At 42.9% G+C, this 20,836-nt stretch overlaps 1 protein-coding gene across 1 annotated transcript in view; it reads right to left on the bottom strand.

The window, feature by feature from the left end:
• Nucleotides 1-1,142: 1,142 nt before the first annotated feature.
• LOC124027005 (adenylate cyclase type 2-like) overlaps nucleotides 1,143-20,836 on the bottom strand; it is a gene marked incomplete at both ends in the record, with an annotated part of 53,429 nt that continues 33,735 nt past the window's right edge. The window contains 9 exon segments of the mRNA XM_046339577.1: nucleotides 1,143-1,227; nucleotides 2,363-2,460; nucleotides 3,772-3,841; nucleotides 4,302-4,382; nucleotides 17,169-17,209; nucleotides 17,286-17,462; nucleotides 17,688-17,820; nucleotides 17,986-18,144; nucleotides 20,252-20,379. Coding sequence (XP_046195533.1) covers nucleotides 1,143-1,227; nucleotides 2,363-2,460; nucleotides 3,772-3,841; nucleotides 4,302-4,382; nucleotides 17,169-17,209; nucleotides 17,286-17,462; nucleotides 17,688-17,820; nucleotides 17,986-18,144; nucleotides 20,252-20,379 — 972 coding nt within the window.

Genomic DNA, 20,836 nt, shown 5'->3' with positions numbered 1-20,836 from the left:
GACACATTCAGCCTGACCCATTGAGAGAGAGAGAGAGCGAGAGCGAGAGCGAGAGCGAGAGCGAGAGAGTGCGAGAGAGTGCAAAAGAGATAGAGATTCACCATGGTGAATCACTAAAACAATACAAAAATACACTATGGAAAAAGAAAGAACAGCACATCAGAAATCAGCTCAATGTAATTGAAGAATCCATAGACTAACCACTTCTGGGAAAATTGGAAAACTCTAAACAAACAACAACACAAATAATTATCTATCCAAAATTGAGATGTATAGGTTAACCACTTCTCCATTCTTTTGGGCTCTATAACAAAAAACAAACAGCAAAAACATATACATGATCAAATACAAATCTTAGAATCAACTATTAAAAACTACCAGAACCCACTGGATTCTCCAATTACATTGAATGAACTACAGGACAAAATACAAACCCTCCAACCCAAAAAGGCCTGTGGTGTTGAAGGTATCCTCAATGAAATGATAAAATATACAGACAATTGGCTATACTAAAACGCTTTAACATCATCCTTAGCTCTTGCAACTTCCCCAATATTTGGAAACAAGGACTGATCACCCCAATCGACAATAGTGAGGGCAAATCTGACCCCAATAACTAATATGCATCAACAGCAACCTTGGGAGAATCCTCTGCATTATCATTAACAGCAGACTCGTGCATTTCCTCAGTGAAAACAATGTACTGAGCAAATGTCAAATTGGCTTTTTAACAAATTATCATACGACAGACCACGTATTCACCCTGCACACCCTAATTGACAAACAAACAAACCAAAACAAAGGCAAAGTCTTCTCATGCTTTGTTGATTTCAGAGAGAGAGAGAGAACAAAGAGAGACAGCGAAGAGAGAGCAAGAGAAAGAGAGAGATAGACAGAAAGAGAGAGAGAGACAGGGAGAGAGAGTACAAGAGAGACAGAGAGAAGAGGTATGAAGAGAAAGGAGTAGATGATGTGGGTACTCTGATCAATTGTGTGTGTGTGTGTGTGTGTGTGTGTGTGTGTGTGTGTGTGTGTGTGTGTGTGTGTGTGTGTGTGTGTGTGTGTGTGTGTGTGTGTGTGTGTGTGTGTGTGTGTGTGTGTGTGTGTGTGTGTGTGTGTGTGTGTGTGTGTGTGTGACTTACCAAGATGTGGCTAGAAAAACATATGACCAAGATCAGAGCTAAAAGGAGGAAAGCCATGCCGAAGGAGATCCCCAACACTGCTGTTCTGTAACACACACACACACACGCGCACGCACGCACGCACGCACGCACACACACACACACACACACACACACACACACACACACACACACACACACACACACACACACACACACACACACACACACACACACACGCACACGCACACGCACACGCACACGCACACGCACACGCACACACACACACGCACGCACGCACACACAATGTGTTAACTACCTCCAGATGGGTACTATAGTGCGCAGTTAAACGATAATGTATTTGAATTGGAACCAGTGAACTGTGACTCACTTCCACTAAGTACTACATACTTCCCGCTATTATGCAGTAGGGCAGGCCTATATTTCCTGAATACAGTTTATATTTTCTAACAGAAGTTACCCAAGTAGACGGCTGATTTAGGCGTGTCATAAAATGATGATGTCATGTCTAAATGGAAGAGACGTTAGTCTGAATGAGAAAATCAATGATGATTTCAGATGCTAGAGTATCTATGAGAGTCTATGGCTCTACCCCTCCTGGCTCCTGTAAACACACACAATTAACTAAATGATGACGCAGTGCAATGGACCTTTTTTCCTTGCATAATGAGAATTCATCATCATCATTATCTTTGTCATCATCAAAGAGATCTTCATCATCATCATCGACATCTCAGACCCAGACCTTTTGATTAACATTCTAACCATCAGACGTTATTCATGTCTTTTCATCTGTGTTTTCTTTCTTTTTTTGTTCTTTCTTTCTTTCTTCTCCTTCTTTCTTTCTTCTCTTTCTTAATTGCTGTATCTTAAGGCGTATCATTTGCAACAGCAGTTGGGGACCTTATTGATGTGAGACTCAATCGATCAAAGATGTATTTCGTCTCTTGACACTGTAATTGCAAAGTTCTGGGTTTTTATAGAGAAAAGAACACTGACTTTAATGGCTTTTAACACATCTACTATTCCCACTATGAGGGCTACTATGAGACCATACTTTTCAGATTGTATGCTAAGTAGCATTGAACTGGTGGGTACCATGAAGAGTACTATGAAAGGCACTGTGAAGAGTACAGATGCACAGGACAAGTACTGTATCCATGCTATGTAGTGTACTATGTAGTCTACTATGAAGTGTACTATGTAGGGTCCAGACTTACTTGGGCAGGACCAGTATCTGCACTATGAAGATGCAGCAGAAGATGAGACAGGCACAGGTGACGTAGTATTTAAAGGCTGGCAGAGTGGTGGCTCGATACTGGGGACATCAACACACACATGGTCAACAGCTGGTGGTCAAAATGAACAATTCTTTACTGTAACTTCCCATTCTAACTCTCTAACACATTCTTACTCTCTAACACATTCTTACTCTCTAACACATTCTAACTCTCTAACACATTCTAACTCTTTAACACATTCTAACTCTCTAACACATTCTAACTCTCTAACACATTCTAACTCTCTAACTCTCTAACACATTCTAACTCTTTAACACATTCTAACTATCTAACACATTCTTAATCTCTAACACATTCAAACTCTCTAACACATTCTAACTCTCTAACTCTCTAACACATTATAACTCTCTAACTCTCTAACACATTCTAACTCTCTAACACATTCTAACTCTCTAACACATTCTAACTCTTTAACACATTCTAACTCTCTAACACATTCTTACTCTCTAACACATTCTAACTCTCTGACACATTTAACTCTCTAACACATTCTAACTCTCTAACACATTCTAACTCTCTGACACATTCTAACTCTCTAACACATTCTAACTCTCTAACACATTCTAACTCTCTAACACATTCTAACTCTCTAACACATTCTAACTCTCTAACACATTTTAACTCTCTAACACATTCTAACTCTCTGACACATTCTAACTCTCTAACACATTCTAACTCTTTAACACATTCTAACTCTCTAACACATTCTAACTCTTTAACACATTCTAACTCTCTAACACATTCTAACTCTTTAACACATTCTAACTCTCTAACACATTCTAACTCTCTAACACATTCTAACTCTCTAACACATTCTAACTCTCTAACACATTCTAACTCTCTAACACATTTTAACTCTCTAACACATTATAACTCTCTAACTCTCTAACACATTCTAACTCTCTAACACATTCTAACTTTCTAACACATTCTAACTCTCTAACACATTCTAACTCTCTAACACATTCTAACTTTCTAACACATTTTAACTCTCTAACACATTCTAACACATTCTAACACATTCTAACACATTCTAACTCTCTAACACATTCTAACTCTCTAACACATTCTAACTCTCTAACACATTCTAACACATTCTAACTCTCTAACACATTCTAACTCTCTAACACATTCTAACTTTCTAACACATTCTAACTCTCTAACACATTCTAACTCTCTAACACATTCTAACTTTCACAGCAATCATCTTTTTTTATGGAGTCACTTCATTTTTATCTGGGGGCAGCAGTGGGCCACTGGCAGAATATGACATTTTCATTTTTCAATTGCATTTCACTGAACTGCAGTGCTGTGTTGTCCTACAGCACCTCCTTCTCCAGAGTCTTGTTGTGAAAGAAGAGTGAGATCCTCTGGATGTCCTCAGACTTCAGCCACTGCCTACAGAGAAGAGAACACAGAGACACTCAGACAGCGGTTCACACAGACACCAGCAATTCATCAGTGATATTAAACAAGACACCTCACAATTTCCTCCCTTCCAACCATCATTTCGATGCATTTGGGATGTTTTTTCCCCCATTATACGTCATGTTTTTAATAACTATTGTTTCGTCTGTTATTTTATGTTGCTCTTTAAGTATCTGCACTCCTGAATTGAATTGAATTGAACGTAAATCCACTTGTCACATAAAAGGTACTGAACTAAGTGCTTCATACAAATGATAATGAATGGATTATACAACAGGCTTTTCACTAGGTCTCAAAGAGCTTTAGTTAATAAGGTGGGGAATTCACCTCATCAACCACCAATGTGAAGCACCTACCACACTTGATGATGCGTAACAACAACATGGCTGTCACTGTTCTAGAAATAAAGCAGGTGTGTAGTCGTACTAACTTTTGTGAGTTGATGCCGTCGATGGTTCTGATCATCCTCTCTTCCAGTTCCTCTTCAAACCGTCTCTTCTGAGATTTAGTCCTGAGGGGAAGAACAAGATACAGCATACTCAAGGAAGAACATAGTTAGCCCTACAAAGAGAGAGGATGACCTGTTAATGAATAGGAATCATGCCCCTATCTAGGATCTTAATTTGATCACCCTGTTCCAGGAGAACTTTCCTGCAATGAAGGAAATGTAAAACTTGTAGTGTATTTGAGGTTTAAAAAGCTTTGGAAGTTTGTTATTTCCACATTGAAATTTCAGACTTGATTTTCCCTTAAAACATTTTTTTAGCAACTCCTAAAAGAATATCCACATAATAATTCATATTTCCTGTTGCTGCAGGATTATTTTGCTGCTGTAGCAAACTGGCTGAAACTAAGGTCCTACATCTGTAATGGAATCTATAGTGGTGTAGAAAGGAGCCATAGGTTGGTGTCTATAGATAGATCTATTCCTGGAGGAGGATGAGAGGACAACATTACTCAGATGGTTAGACAGTCTCGACACAGGAAATAGTGACATCAACCGTGCATTGTTCTACACAACCAATAACATAACAGTCATAACATTAAACCAAGGTTAGGCCTGAATGATCTTACCCATCAAGACATTTTGATATGCGAACAATAACGACAGGCAATTTTCTGTATTCAGAAAATACAGTACAGCGATGCCAACAATATGAGTATGTTGATCAATATTATATCCTGTTTGGATGTTCTTAAGACATGACTGGTGTAAAGTAAAGATGACTGATCTGTAGGGGTAAAGTCTGGTGTAGAGTAAAGATGACTGATCTGTAGGGGTAAAGTCTGGTGTAAAGTAAAGATGACTGATCTGTAGGGGTAAAGTCTGGTGTTCTGGTGTAAAGGAAAGATGACTGATCTGTAGGGGTAAAGTCTGGTGGTCTGGTGTGGAGTAAAGATGACTGATCTGTAGGGGTAAAGTCTGGTGGTCTGGTGTAGAGTAAAGATGACTGATCTGTAGGGGTAATGTCTGGTGTAGAGTAAAGGTGACTGATCTGTAGGGGTAAAGTCTGGTGGTCTGATGTGAAGTAAAGATGACTGATCTGTAGGGGTAAAGTCTGTGGTCTGGTGTAAAGTAAAGATGACTGATCTGTAGGGATAAAGTCTGGTGGTCTGGTGTAAAGTCAAGATGACTGATCTGTAGGGGTAAAGTCTGTGGTCTGGTGTAAAGTAAAGATGACTGATCTGTAGGGGTAAAGTCTGGTGTTCTGGTGTAAAGGAAAGATGACTGATCTGTAGGGGTAAAGTCTGGTGGTCTGGTGTAGAGTAAAGATGACTGATCTGTAGGGGTAAAGTCTGGTGGTCTGGTGTAAAGTAAAGATGACTGATCTGTAGGTGTAAAGTCTGGTGATCTGGTGTAGAGTAAAGATGACTGATCTTTAGGGGTAATGTCTGGTGTAGAGTAAAGATGACTGATCTGTAGGGGTAAAGTCTGGTGTTCTGGTGTAAAGGAAAGATGACTGATCTGTAGGGGTAAAGTCTGGTGGTCTGGTGTAGAGTAAAGATGACTGATCTGTAGGGGTAAAGTCTGGTGGTCTGGTGTAGAGTAAAGATGACTGATCTGTAGGGGTAAAGTCCGGTGGTCTGGTGTAAAGTAAAGATGACTGATCTGTAGGGGTAAAGTCTGGTGGTCTGGTGTTGAGTAAAGATGACTGATCTGTAGGGGTAAAGTCTGGTGGTCTGATGTGAAGTAAAGATGACTGATCTGTAGGGGTAAAGTCTGTGGTCTGGTGTAAAGTAAAGATGACTGATCTGTAGGGGTAAAGTCTGGTGGTCTGGTGTAAAGTCAAGATGACAGATCTGTAGGGGTAAAGTCTGGTGGTCTTGTGTAGAGTAAAGATGACTGATCTGTAGGGGTAAATTCTGGTGGTCTGGTGTAAAGTAAAGATGACTGATCTGTAGGTGTAAAGTCTGGTGGTCTGGTGTAGAGTAAAGATGACTGATCTGTAGGGGTAATGTCTGGTGTAGAGTAAAGATGACTGATCTGTAGGGGTAAAGTCTGGTGGTCTGGTGTAAAGTAAAGATGACTGATCTGTAGGGGTAAAGTCTGGTGGTCTGGTGTAGAGTAAAGATGACAGGTCTGTAGGGGTAAAGTCTGGTGGTCTAGTGTAAATAAAATATGACTGATCTGTAGGGGTAAAGTCTGGTGGTCTGGTGTAGAGTAAATATCACTGATCTGTAGGGGTAAAGTCTGGTGGTCTGGTGTAAAGTCAAGATGACTGATCTGTAGGGGTAAAGTCTGGTGGTCTGGTGTAGAGTAAAGATGACTGATCTGTAGGGCTAAAGTCTGGTGGTCTGGTGTATAGGAAAGATGACAGATCCGTAGGGGAAAAGCCTGGTGGTCTGGTGTAGAGTAAAGATGACTGATCTGTAGGGGTAAAGTCTGGTGTAGAGTAAAGATGACTGATCTGTAGGGGTAAAGTCTGGTGGTCTGGTGTAAAGTAAAGATGACTGATCTGTAGGGGTAAAGTCTGGTGGTCTGGTGTAGAGTAAAGATGACTGATCTGTAGGGGTAAAGTCTGGTGGTCTGGTGTAGAGTAAAGATGACTGATCTGTAGGGGTAAAGTCCGGTGGTCTGGTGTAAAGTAAAGATGACTGATCTGTAGGGGTAAAGTCTGTTGGTCTGGTGTAGAGTAAAGATGACTGATCTGTAGGGGTACATTCTGGTGGTCTGGTGTAAAGTAAAGATGACTGATCTGTAGGGGTAAAGTCTGGTGGTCTGGTGTAAAGTAAAGATGACTGATCTGTAGGGGTAAAGTCTGGTGGTCTGGTGTAAAGTAAAGATGGCTGATATGTAGGGGTAAAGTCTGGTGGTCTGGTGTAGAGTAAAGATGACTGATCTGTAGGGGTAAAGTCTGGTGGTCTGGTGTAGAGTAAAGATGACTGATCTGTAGGGGTAAAGTCCAGTGGTCTGGTGTAAAGTAAAGATGACTGATCTGTAGAGGTAAAGTCTGTGGTCTGGTGTAAAGTAAAGATGACTGATCTGTAGGGGTAAAGTCTGGTGGTCTGGTGTAAAGTAAAGATGACTGATCTGTAGGGGTAATGTCTGGTGTAGAGTAAAGATGACTGATCTGTAGGGGTAAAGTCTGGTGGTCTGGTGTAAAGTAAAGATGACTGATCTGTAGGGGTAAAGTCTGGTGGTCTGGTGTAAAGTAAAGATGGCTGATATGTAGGGGTAAAGTCTGGTGGTCTGGTGTAGAGTAAAGATGACTGATCTGTAGGGGTAAAGTCTGGTGGTCTGGTGTAGAGTAAAGATGACTGATCTGTAGGGGTAAAGTCCAGTGGTCTGGTGTAAAGTAAAGATGACTGATCTGTAGAGGTAAAGTCTGTGGTCTGGTGTAAAGTAAAGATGACTGATCTGTAGGGGTAAAGTCTGGTGGTCTGGTGTAAAGTAAAGATGACTGATCTGTAGGGGTAATGTCTGGTGTAGAGTAAAGATGACTGATCTGTAGGGGTAAAGTCTGGTGGTCTGGTGTAAAGTAAAGATGACTGATCTGTAGGGGTAAAGTCTGGTGGTCTGGTGTAGAGTAAAGATGACAGGTCTGTAGGGGTAAAGTCTGTGGTCTGGTGTAAAGTAAAGATGACTGATCTGTAGGGGTAAAGTCTTTGGTCTGGTGTAAAGGAAAGATGACTGATCTGTAGGGGTAAAGTCTGGTTTTCTGGTGTAAAGGAAAGATGACTGATCTGTAGGGGTAATGTCTGGTGTAGAGTAAAGATGACTGATCTGTAGGGGTAAAGTCTGGTGGTCTGGTGTAGAGTAAAGATGACTGATCTGTAGGGGTAAAGTCTGGTGTTCTAGTGTAAAGGAAAGATGACTGATCTGTAGGGGTAAAGTCTGGTGGTCTGGTGTAGAGTAAATATGACTGATCTGTAGGGGTAAAGTCTGGTGGTCTGGTGTAAAGTCAAGATGACAGGTCTGTAGGGGTAAAGTCTGTGGTCTGGTGTAAAGTAAAGATGACTGATCTGTAGGGGTAAAGTCTGTGGTCTGGTGTAAAGGAAAGATGACTGATCTGTAGGGGTAAAGTCTGGTTTTCTGGTGTAAAGGAAAGATGACTGATCTGTAGGGGTAATGTCTGGTGTAGAGTAAAGATGACTGATCTGTAGGGGTAAAGTCTGGTGGTCTGGTGTAGAGTAAAGATGACTGATCTGTAGGGGTAAAATCTGGTGGTCTGGTGTAAAGTAAAGATGACTGATCTGTAGGTGTAAAGTCTGGTGGTCTGGTGTAGAGTAAAGATGACTGATCTGTAGGGGTAAAGTCTGGTGGTCTGGTGTAAAGTAAAGATGACTGATCTGTAGGGGTAAAGTCTGGTGGTCTGGTGTAGAGTAAAGATGACTGATCTGTAGGGGTAATGTCTGGTGTAGAGTAAAGATGACTGATCTGTAGGTGTAAAGTCTGGTGGTCTAGTGTAGAGTAAAGATGACAGGTCTGTAGGGGTAAAGTCTGGTGGTCTAGTGTAAATAAAATATGACTGATCTGTAGGGGTAAAGTCTGGTGGTCTGGTGTAGAGTAAATATGACTGATCTGTAGGGGTAAAGTCTGGTGTTCTCGTGTAAAGGAAAGATGACTGATCTGTAGGGGTAAAGTCTGGTGGTCTGGTGTAGAGTAAAGATGACTGATCTGTAGGGGTAAAGTCTGGTGGTCTGGTGTAAAGTAAAGATGACTGATCTGTAGGGGTAAAGTCTGGTGGTCTGGTGTATAGGAAAGATGACAGATCCGTAGTGGAAAAGCCTGGTGGTCTGGTGTAGAGTAAAGATGACTGATCTGTAGGGGTAAAGTCTGGTGGTCTGGTTTAGAGTAAAGATGACTGATCTGTAGGGGTAAAGTCTGGTGGTCTGGTGTAAAGTAAAGATGACTGATCTGTAGGTGTAAAGTCTGGTGGTCTGGTGTAGAGTAAAGATGACTGATCTGTAGGGGTAATATCTGGTGTAGAGTAAAGATGACTGATCTGTAGGGGTAAAGTCTGGTGGTCTGGTGTAAAGTAAAGATGACTGATCTGTAGGGGTAATGTCTGGTGTAGAGTAAAGATGACTGATCTGTAGGGGTAATGTCTGGTGTAGAGTAAAGATGACTGATCTGTAGGGGTAAAGTCTGGTGGTCTGGTGTAGAGTAAATATGACTGATCTGTCCTCATTCACCTGCATAACATAAAGTCTGGTGGTCTGATGTAAAGTAAAGATGTAGGGGTAAAGTCTGGTGTTCTGGTGTAAAGGAAAGATGACTGATCTGTAGGGGTAAAGTCTGGTGGTCTGGTGTAGAGTAAAGATGACTGATCTGTAGGGGTAAAGTCTGGTGGTCTGGTGTAAAGTCAAGATGACTGATCTGTAGGGGTAAAGTCTGTGGTCTGGTGTAAAGTAAAGATGACTGATCTGTAGGGGTAAAGTCTGGTGGTCTGGTGTAGAGTAAATATGACTGATCTGTAGGGGTAAAGTCTGGTGTTCTGGTGTAAAGGAAAGATGACTGATCTGTAGGGGTAAAGTCTGGTGGTCTGGTGTAAAGGAAAGATGACTGATCTGTAGGGGTAAAGTCTGGTGGTCTGGTGTAGAGTAAAGATGACTGATCTGTAGGGGTAAAGTCTGGTGGTCTGGTGTAAGGTAAAGATGACTGATCTGTAGGGGTAAAGTCTGGTGGTCTGGTGTAAAGTCAAGATGACTGATCTGTAGGGGTAAAGTCTGGTGGTCTGGTGTAAAGTCAAGATGACTGATCTGTAGGGGTAAAGTCTGGTGGTCTGGTGTAGAGTAAAGATGACAGGTCTGTAGGGGTAAAGTCTGGTGGTCTAGTGTAAATAAAATATGACTGATCTGTAGGGGTAAAGTCTGGTGGTCTGGTGTAGAGTAAAGATGACTGATCTGTAGGGGTAAAGTGTCATGTTTTGTCATTAATTATCATGTCTTGTCCCTGTGATTCCCCTTCTATTCGTTTCCCTCTGCTGGTCTTATTAGGTTCTTTCCCTCTTTCTATCCCTCTCTCTCCCCCTCCCTCTCTCACTCTCTCGCTCTCTCTTCTCTCTATCGTTCCGTTCCTGCTCCCAGCTGTTCCTATTCCCCTAATCAATCATTTAGTCTTCCCACACCTGTTCCCGATCCTTTTCCCTGATTAGAGTCCCTATTTCTCTCCTTGTTTTCCGTTCCTGCCCCGTCGGATCCTCATCTATAATTCACCGTGCTGTGTCTATGTTTTGCCCTGTCGTGTCGTGTTTCCCTCAGATGCTGCGTGGTGAGCAGGTGTCTGAGTCTGCTAGGTTCAAGTGCCTTCCCGAGGCAACCTGCAGTTCTCGATCAAGTCTCCAGTCTGTTCTCGTCTTTACGAGTAGTATTATGCTTTTTGTTTTGTAAAGTTTCTTACTGGATTAAAAACTCTGTTTTGGTCAAGTGTTTTGGGTCCTCATTCACCTGCATAACATAAAGTCTGGTGGTCTGATGTAAAGTAAAGATGACTGATTTGTAGGGGTAAAGTCTGGTGGTCTGGTGTAAAGTAAAGATGACTGATCTGTAGGGGTAAAGTCTGGTGGTCTGGTGTAGAGTAAAGATGACTGATCTGTAGGGGTAATGTCTGGTGTATAGTAAAGATGACTGATCTGTAGGGGTAAAGTCTGGTGGTCTGGTGTAGAGTAAAGATGACTGATCTGTAGGGGTAAAGTCTGTGGTCTGGTGTAAAGTAAAGATGACTGATCTGTAGGGGTAAAGTCTGTGGTCTGGTGTAAGGTAAAGATGACTGATCTGTAGGGGTAAAGTCTGGTGGTCTGGTGTATAGGAAAGATGACAGATCCGTAGGGGAAAAGCCTGGTGGTCTGGTGTAGAGTAAAGATGACTGATCTGTAGGGGTAAAGTCTGGTGGTCTGGTGTAGAGTAAAGATGACTGATCTGTAGGGGTAAAGTCTGGTGTTCTGGTGTAAAGGAAAGATGACTGATCTGTAGGGGTAAAGTCTGGTTTTCTGGTGTAAAGGAAAGATGACTGATCTGTAGGGGTAATGTCTGGTGTAGAGTAAAGATGACTGATCTGTAGGGGTAAAGTCTGGTGGTCTGGTGTAGAGTAAAGATGACTGATCTGTAGGGGTAAAATCTGGTGTTCTGGTGTAAAGTAAAGATGACTGATCTGTAGGTGTAAAGTCTGGTGGTCTGGTGTAGAGTAAAGATGACTGATCTGTAGGGGTAAAGTCTGGTGGTCTGGTGTAAAGTAAAGATGACTGATCTGTAGGGGTAAAGTCTGGTGGTCTGGTGTAGAGTAAAGATGACTGATCTGTAGGGGTAATGTCTGGTGTAGAGTAAAGATGACTGATCTGTAGGTGTAAAGTCTGGTGGTCTGGTGTAGAGTAAAGATGACAGGTCTGTAGGGGTAAAGTCTGGTGGTCTAGTGTAAATAAAATATGACTGATCTGTAGGGGTAAAGTCTGGTGGTCTGGTGTAGTGTAAATATGACTGATCTGTAGGGGTAAAGTCTGGTGTTCTGGTGTAAAGGAAAGATGACTGATCTGTAGGGGTAAAGTCTGGTGGTCTGGTGTAGAGTAAAGATGACTGATCTGTAGGGGTAAATAATATATAATAATATAATATATGGTGGTCTGGTGTAAAGTCAAGATGACTGATCTGTAGGGGTAAAGTCTGGTGGTCTGGTGTATAGGAAAGATAACAGATCTGTAGTGGAAAAGCCTGGTGGTCTGGTGTAGAGTAAAGATGACTGATCTGTAGGGGTAAAGTCTGTGGTCTGGTGTAAAGTAAAGATGACTGATCTGTAGGGGTAAAGTCTGGTTTTCTGGTGTAAAGGAAAGATGACTGATCTGTAGGGGTAAAGTCTGGTGGTCTGGTTTAGAGTAAAGATGACTGATCTGTAGGTGTAAAGTCTGGTGGTCTGGTGTAGAGTAAAGATGACTGATCTGTAGGGGTAATGTCTGGTGTAAAGTAAAGATGACTGATCTGTAGGGGTAATGTCTGGTGTAGAGTAAAGATGACTGATCTGTAGGGGTAATGTCTGGTGTAGAGTAAAGATGACTGATCTGTAGGGGTAAAGTCTGGTGGTCTGGTGTAGAGTAAATATGACTGATCTGTAGGGGTAAAGTCTGGTGTTCTGGTGTAAAGGAAAGATGACTGATCTGTAGGGGTAAAGTCTGGTGGTCTGGTGTAGAGTAAAGATGACTGATCTGTAGGGGTAAAGTCTGGTGGTCTGGTGTAAAGTCAAGATGACTGATCTGTAGGGGTAAAGTCTGTGGTCTGGTGTAAAGTAAAGATGACTGATCTGTAGGGGTAAAGTCTGGTGGTCTGGTGTAGAGTAAATATGACTGATCTGTAGGGGTAAAGTCTGGTGTTCTGGTGTAAAGGAAAGATGACTGATCTGTAGGGGTAAAGTCTGGTGGTCTGGTGTAGAGTAAAGATGACTGATCTGTAGGGGTAAAGTCTGGTGGTCTGGTGTAAAGTAAAGATGACTGATCTGTAGGGGTAAAGTCTGGTGGTCTGGTGTAAAGTCAAGATGACTGATCTGTAGGGGTAAAGTCTGGTGGTCTGGTGTAAAGTCAAGATGACTGATCTGTAGGGGTAAAGTCTGGTGGTCTGGTGTAGAGTAAAGATGACAGGTCTGTAGGGGTAAAGTCTGGTAGTCTAGTGTAAATAAAATATGACTGATCTGTAGGGGTAAAGTCTGGTGGTCTGGTGTAGAGTAAAGATGACTGATCTGTAGGGGTAAAGTCTGGTGGTCTGATGTAAAGTAAAGATGACTGATTTGTAGGGGTAAAGTCTGGTGGTCTAGTGTAAATAAAATATGACTGATCTGTAGGGGTAAAGTCTGGTGTTCTGGTGTAAAGGAAAGATGACTGATCTGTAGGGGTAAAGTCTGGTGGTCTGGTGTAGAGTAAAGATGACTGATCTGTAGGGGTAAAGTCTGGTGGTCTGGTGTAAAGTCAAGATGACTGATCTGTAGGGGTAAAGTCTGGTGGTCTGGTGTAGAGTAAAGATGACAGGTCTGTAGGGGTAAAGTCTGGTGGTCTAGTGTAAATAAAATATGACTGATCTGTAGGGGTAATGTCTGGTGGTCTGGTGTAGAGTAAAGATGACTGATCTGTAGGGGTAAAGTGTCATGTTTTGTCATTAATTATCATGTCTTGTCCCTGTGATTCCCCTTCTATTCGTTTCCCTCTGCTGGTCTTATTAGGTTCTTTCCCTCTTTCTATCCCTCTCTCTCCCCTCCCTCTCTCACTCTCTCGCTCTCTCTTCTCTCTATCGTTCCGTTCCTGCTCCCAGCTGTTCTATTCCCCTAATCAATCATTTAGTCTTCCCACACCTGTTCCCGATCCTTTTCCCTGATTAGAGTCCCTATTTCTCTCCTTGTTTTCCGTTCCTGCCCCGTCGGATCCTCATCTATAATTCACCGTGCTGTGTCTATGTTTTGCCCTGTCGTGTCGTGTTTCCCTCAGATGCTGCGTGGTGAGCAGGTGTCTGAGTCTGCTAGGTTCAAGTGCCTTCCCGAGGCAACCTGCAGTTCTCGATCAAGTCTCCAGTCTGTTCTCGTCTTTACGAGTAGTATTATGCTTTTTGTTTTGTAAAGTTTCTTACTGGATTAAAAACTCTGTTTTCGCCAAGTCGCTTTTGGGTCCTCATTCACCTGCATAACATAAAGTCTGGTGGTCTGATGTAAAGTAAAGATGACTGATTTGTAGGGGTAAAGTCTGGTGGTCTGGTGTAAAGTAAAGATGACTGATCTGTAGGGGTAAAGTCTGGTGGTCTGGTGTAGAGTAAAGATGACTGATCTGTAGGGGTAATGTCTGGTGTATAGTAAAGATGACTGATCTGTAGGGGTAAAGTCTGGTGGTCTGGTGTAGAGTAAAGATGACTGATCTGTAGGGGTAAAGTCTGTGGTCTGGTGTAAAGTAAAGATGACTGATCTGTAGGGGTAAAGTCTGTGGTCTGGTGTAAGGTAAAGATGACTGATCTGTAGGGGTAAAGTCTGGTGGTCTGGTGTATAGGAAAGATGACAGATCCGTAGGGGAAAAGCCTGGTGGTCTGGTGTAGAGTAAAGATGACTGATCTGTAGGGGTAAAGTCTGGTGGTCTGGTGTAGAGTAAAGATGACTGATCTGTAGGGGTAAAGTCTGGTGGTCTGGTGTATAGGAAAGATGACAGATCCGTAGGGGAAAAGCCTGGTGGTCTGGTGTAGAGTAAAGATGACTGATCTGTAGGGGTAAAGTCTGTGGTCTGGTGTAGAGTCAAGATGATGACTGATCTGTGGGGGTAGGAAAGTCTGGTGGTCTGGTGTAAAGTAAAGATGACTGATCTGTAGGGGTAAAGTCTGGTGGTCTGGTGTAGAGTAAAGATGACTGATCTGTAGGGGTAATGTCTGGTGTAGAGTAAAGATGACTGATCTGTAGGTGTAAAGTCTGGTGGTCTGGTGTAGAGTAAAGATGACAGGTCTGTAGGGGTAAAGTCTGGTGGTCTAGTGTAAATAAAATATGACTGATCTGTAGGGGTAAAGTCTGGTGGTCTGGTGTAGTGTAAATATGACTGATCTGTAGGGGTAAAGTCTGGTGTTCTGGTGTAAAGGAAAGATGACTGATCTGTAGGGGTAAAGTCTGGTGGTCTGGTGTAGAGTAAAGATGACTGATCTGTAGGGGTAAATAATATATAATAATATAATATATGGTGGTCTGGTGTAAAGTCAAGATGACTGATCTGTAGGGGTAAAGTCTGGTGGTCTGGTGTATAGGAAAGATAACAGATCCGTAGTGGAAAAGCCTGGTGGTCTGGTGTAGAGTAAAGATGACTGATCTGTAGGGGTAAAGTCTGTGGTCTGGTGTAAAGTAAAGATGACTGATCTGTAGGGGTAAAGTCTGGTTTTCTGGTGTAAAGGAAAGATGACTGATCTGTAGGGGTAAAGTCTGGTGGTCTGGTTTAGAGTAAAGATGACTGATCTGTAGGTGTAAAGTCTGGTGGTCTGGTGTAGAGTAAAGATGACTGATCTGTAGGGGTAATGTCTGGTGTAAAGTAAAGATGACTGATCTGTAGGGGTAATGTCTGGTGTAGAGTAAAGATGACTGATCTGTAGGGGTAATGTCTGGTGTAGAGTAAAGATGACTGATATGTAGGGGTAAAGTCTGGTGGTCTGGTGTAGAGTAAATATGACTGATCTGTAGGGGTAAAGTCTGGTGTTCTGGTGTAAAGGAAAGATGACTGATCTGTAGGGGTAAAGTCTGGTGGTCTGGTGTAGAGTAAAGATGACTGATCTGTAGGGGTAAAGTCTGGTGGTCTGGTGTAAAGTCAAGATGACTGATCTGTAGGGGTAAAGTCTGTGGTCTGGTGTAAAGTAAAGATGACTGATCTGTAGGGGTAAAGTCTGGTGGTCTGGTGTAGAGTAAATATGACTGATCTGTAGGGGTAAAGTCTGGTGTTCTGGTGTAAAGGAAAGATGACTGATCTGTAGGGGTAAAGTCTGGTGGTCTGGTGTAGAGTAAAGATGACTGATCTGTAGGGGTAAAGTCTGGTGGTCTGGTGTAAAGTAAAGATGACTGATCTGTAGGGGTAAAGTCTGGTGGTCTGGTGTAAAGTCAAGATGACTGATCTGTAGGGGTAAAGTCTGTGGTCTGGTGTAAAGTCAAGATGACTGATCTGTAGGGGTAAAGTCTGGTGGTCTGGTGTAGAGTAAAGATGACAGGTCTGTAGGGGTAAAGTCTGGTGGTCTAGTGTAAATAAAATATGACTGATCTGTAGGGGTAAAGTCTGGTGGTCTGGTGTAGAGTAAAGATGACTGATCTGTAGGGGTAAAGTCTGGTGGTCTGATGTAAAGTAAAGATGACTGATTTGTAGGGGTAAAGTCTGGTGGTCTGGTGTAAAGTAAAGATGGCTGATCTGTAGGGGTAAAGTCTGGTGGTCTGGTGTAGAGTAAAGATGACTGATCTGTAGGGGTAAAGTCTGGTGGTCTGGTGTAGAGTAAAGATGACAGATCTGTCGGGGTAAAGTCTGGTGGTCTGGTGTAGAGTAAAGATGACTGATCTGTAGGGGTAAAGTCTGGTGGTCTGGTGTAAAGTCAAGATGACTGATCTGTAGGGGTAAAGTCTGTGGTCTGGTGTAAAGTAAAGATGACTGATCTGTAGGGGTAAAGTCTGGTGGTCTGGTGTAGAGTAAATATGACTGATCTGTAGGGGTAAAGTCTGGTGTTCTGGTGTAAAGGAAAGATGACTGATCTGTAGGGGTAAAGTCTGGTGGTCTGGTGTAGAGTAAAGATGACTGATCTGTAGGGGTAAAGTCTGGTGGTCTGGTGTAAAGTAAAGATGACTGATCTGTAGGGGTAAAGTCTGGTGGTCTGGTGTAAAGTCAAGATGACTGATCTGTAGGGGTAACGTCTGGTGGTCTGGTGTAAAGTCAAGATGACTGATCTGTAGGGGTAAAGTCTGGTGGTCTGGTGTAGAATAAAGATGACAGGTCTGTAGGGGTAAAGTCTGGTGGTCTAGTGTAAATAAAATATGACTGATCTGTAGGGGTAAAGTCTGGTGGTCTGGTGTAGAGTAAAGATGACTGATCTGTAGGGGTAAAGTCTGGTGGTCTGATGTAAAGTAAAGATGACTGATTTGTAGGGGTAAAGTCTGGTGGTCTGGTGTAAAGTAAAGATGACTGATCTGTAGGGGTAAAGTCTGGTGGTCTGGTGTAGAGTAAAGATGACAGATCTGTCTGGGTAAAGTCTGGTGGTCTGGTGTAGAGTAAAGATGACTGATCTGTAGGGGTAAAGTCTGGTGGTCTGGTGTAAAGTAAAGATGACTGATCTGTTGGGGTAAAGTCTGGTGTAAAGTAAAGATGACTGATCTGTATGGGTAAAGTCTCACCTCTCTCTTCTCTGGTAGTGATACTGGCCCATTGGAACATCCTGAAACACACAATCGCAGAAGGTGAGCCTGGACACGAGTGTTTATCAATGTGTGTGTGTGTGTGTGTTTACTCACAGTAGTGTTAATCTTGCCGTTGTCAGTAGTCATGCTGTCTCTGTGGTGCAGGTTAGCAAAGGGTTTTGCCGCCCCCCACGACTCCAGGTATCGAGTCATTCTGACCGAAGCCCTCATCTTCCCTCCGTCCAATGTAGAACGAGAACGTGTACACAGGTGGGGGCTCCGCCTCTCAGCCTGGTGAACCAATCAAAATGGAGAGCAGTATAAATCCCGCCCCCCTTTTTATCTTCTCTAAGATCTATTTCTCAAATCAAGCAAACAGCTTCATGCAGTTTTTATGTATTATAAACAGTAGCATATGTACCCAATGAATCGATAGTTTATAATCGTGAGTTTTTAGAGTATGTTATATCTGTGGTTGTGTTTGGACCACCTTTGGACCACATTCTCATGTCTCACCTTGGGGTTGATGACCAGGTAGGTGATGACTCCGTGTTCCTTCAGGTAAAAGTCTCTACTTTGTCCCTCCCCTGGTTCCACCTTATAGGAGCCCTTCAGATGCTCCAATGTTACTGAGGAGATATGGACACGCCTGGGGGAGGAGAGAAGAGTGAGGGAAGAGGTGGAGAGAGGGAGGAAGGAAGAGAGAGGAAGAGGTGGAGGGTGATTAATTAACATAAGCCAAATGGTTTGTGAATGCAAATATCTCTTGGGAAATATTTCAAGAAACAGCAGACCCCCTATTGGTTGATCTCACCCTGGCACGCCCCCTGCCTCCATGTGATTGGCTAGAGTGACATCATGCGACCAGACATCGTATTGCCACTTCTGGAGGCCGATGACGCCACACAGCACGTTCCCAGAATGCACCCCGACTCGCATATTGATGTCAACCCCAGTAGCATCCCGCACCTTCCTAAGGTAAAAATGTATAACCTCAAATGAACCTCTGCTTTTTCTATGGGGCGAAAAATATTCTGATTTCGGGTGTGTGTGTCTCAGGACAAAGGTTGTCGGAGTGAATGCGTAGTGTGTGTGTGTGTGTGTGTGTGTGTGTGTGTGTGTGTGTGTGTGTGTGTGTGTGTGTGTGTGTGTGTGTGTGTGTGTGTGTGTGTGTGTGTGTGTGTGTGTGTGTGTGTGTGTGTGTGTGTGTGTGTGTGTGTGTGTGTGTGTGTGTGTTTAGCCCGCTGGCGCACTGGAGAGGATTAGTTTATCATCACTATTTCACATTGTATTTGCACTACAGCTCACACACAGCTGAGACCCAGTCTGGCTAGGATAGAGGCTTGTGTGTGAGCGTGTGTGTTTGTACGTGTCTATGTGCCTGTGTATGAGTGTGTGTGTGTGTTTGTACATGACTACAGGCCTGTGTTTGTGTGTGCATGTGCTCGTGCATGTGTGTGTGTGTGTTTGTACACGACTACATGCCTGTGTTTCTGTGTGCCTGTGTTCGTGCATGTGTGTGTGTGTGCGTGTGTCTGCTAGTGCATACAGTTGAAGTCAGAAGTTTACATACACTTAGGTTGAAGTCATTAAAACTCATTTTTCAACCAGTCCACATATTTCTTGTTAACAAACTATAGTTTTGGCAAGTCGGTTAAGACATCTACTTTGTGCATGACCCAAGTAATGTTTCTAACAATTGTTTACAGTCCGATAATTTCACTTATAATTCACTGTATTATAATTCCAGTGGGTCTGAAGTTCACATACACTAAGTTGACTGTACTTTTAAACAGCTTGGAAACTTCCAGAAGATTATGTTATGGCTTTAGAAGCTTATGATAGACTAATTGACATAATTTGAGTCAATTGGACGTGTACCTGTGGATGTATTTCAAGGCCTAACTTCAAACTCAATGCCTCTTTGCTTGACATCATGGGAAAATCAAAAGAAATCAGCCAAGACCTCAGAAAAATAATTGTAGACCTCCACACGTCTGGTCTTACCGCTTACCGCTCTTACCACGCAGCCGTCTTACCGCTCAGGAAGGAGACGTGTTCTGTCTCCTAGAGATGAATGTACTTTGGTGGGAAAAGTGTGAATCAATCCCAGAACAACAGCAAAGGACCTAGTGAAGATGCTGGAGGAAACAGGTACAAAAGTATCTATATCCACAGTAATATGAGTCCTATATAAACATAACCTGAAAGGCCACTCAGCAAGGAAGAAACCACTGCTCCAAAACGGCCATAAACAAAGCCAGACTACGGTTTGCAACTGCACATGGGGACAAAGATTGTACTTTTTGGAGAAATGTTCTCTGGTCTGATGAAACAAAAATAGAACTGTTTAGCCATAATGACCATCGTTATGTTTGGAGGATAAAGGGGAGCCTTGCAAGCCGAAGAACACCATCCCAACCGTGAAGCACAGGGGTGGCAGCATCATGTTGTGGGGGTGCTTTGCTGCAGGAGGGACTGGTGCACTTCACAAAATAGATGGCATCATGAGGGACTGGAAAATTAGTTGGATATATTGAAGCAACATCTCAAGACATCAGTCAGGAAGTTAAAACTTGGTCGCAAATGGGTCTTCCAAATGGACAATGACCCCAAGCTTACTTCCAAAGTTGCTGCTAAATGGCTGAAGGACAACAAAGTCAAGGTATTGGAGTGGCCATCACAAAGCCCTGACCTCAATCCAAAAGATTGGTGGGCAGAACTGAAAAAGCATGTGTGAGCAAGGAGGCCTACAAACCTGACACAGTTACACCAGATCTGTCAGGAGGAATGTGCCAAAATTCACCCAACTTATTGTGGGAAGCTTGTGGAAGGCTACCCGAAACGTTATTCTGACATTTCACATTCTTAAAATAAAGTGGTGATCCTAACTGACCTAAAACAGGGAATTTTTACTTGGATTACATGTCAGGAATTGTGAAAAACTGAGTTTAAATGTATTTGGCTAAGGTGTATGTAAACTTCTGACTTCAACTGTATGTACGTTTATGTGTGTGTGTTGTATGTCTGTTTGTGTGTGTTAAATGTGCATGTGTGAAAGCAGAGAGCTGGTGTTTTACTTGATGGCCTCACACATGTCCAGTCCCATCTTGACACAGTTGCCTGCATGGTGTGGTAGAGACTCTGGCAGGCCTGATACACAGTAATAACAATCACCCAGGATCTTTATACGCATACACTCATTTTCCTGGAGAGAGGAGCGGGAGCGGGAGCGAGAGAGAGAGAGAGAGAGAGAGAGAGAGAGAGAGAGAGAGAGAGAGAGAGAGAGAGAGAGAGAGAGAGAGAGAGAGAGAGAGAGAGAAGAAAGAAGAGAGAGAGAGAGAGAGAGAGAGAGAGAGAGAGAGAGAGAGAGAGAGAGAGAGAGAGAGAGAGAGAGAGAGAGAGAGAGAGAGAGAGAGAGAAAAGAAGAGAGCGAGAGAGAAAAGAAGAGAGCGAGAGAGAGAGAGAGAGAGAGAGAGAGAGAGAGAGAGAGAGAGAGAGAGAGAGAGAGAGAGAGAGAGAGAGAGAGAGAGAGAGAGAGAAAGAAGAGAGAGAGAAAAGAAGAGAGAGAGAGAGAGAGAGAGAGAGAGAGAGAGAGAGAGAGAGAGAGAGAGAGAGAGAGAGAGAGAGAGAGAGAGAGAGAGAGAGAGAAGAGAGAGAGAGAG

The sequence above is a fragment of the Oncorhynchus gorbuscha genome, unplaced genomic scaffold, assembly GCF_021184085.1.
Source record: "Oncorhynchus gorbuscha isolate QuinsamMale2020 ecotype Even-year unplaced genomic scaffold, OgorEven_v1.0 Un_scaffold_2880, whole genome shotgun sequence".
Taxonomy (NCBI): Eukaryota; Metazoa; Chordata; class Actinopteri; order Salmoniformes; family Salmonidae; genus Oncorhynchus; species Oncorhynchus gorbuscha.
This window is presented reverse-complemented; position numbering and strand designations above follow the sequence as displayed.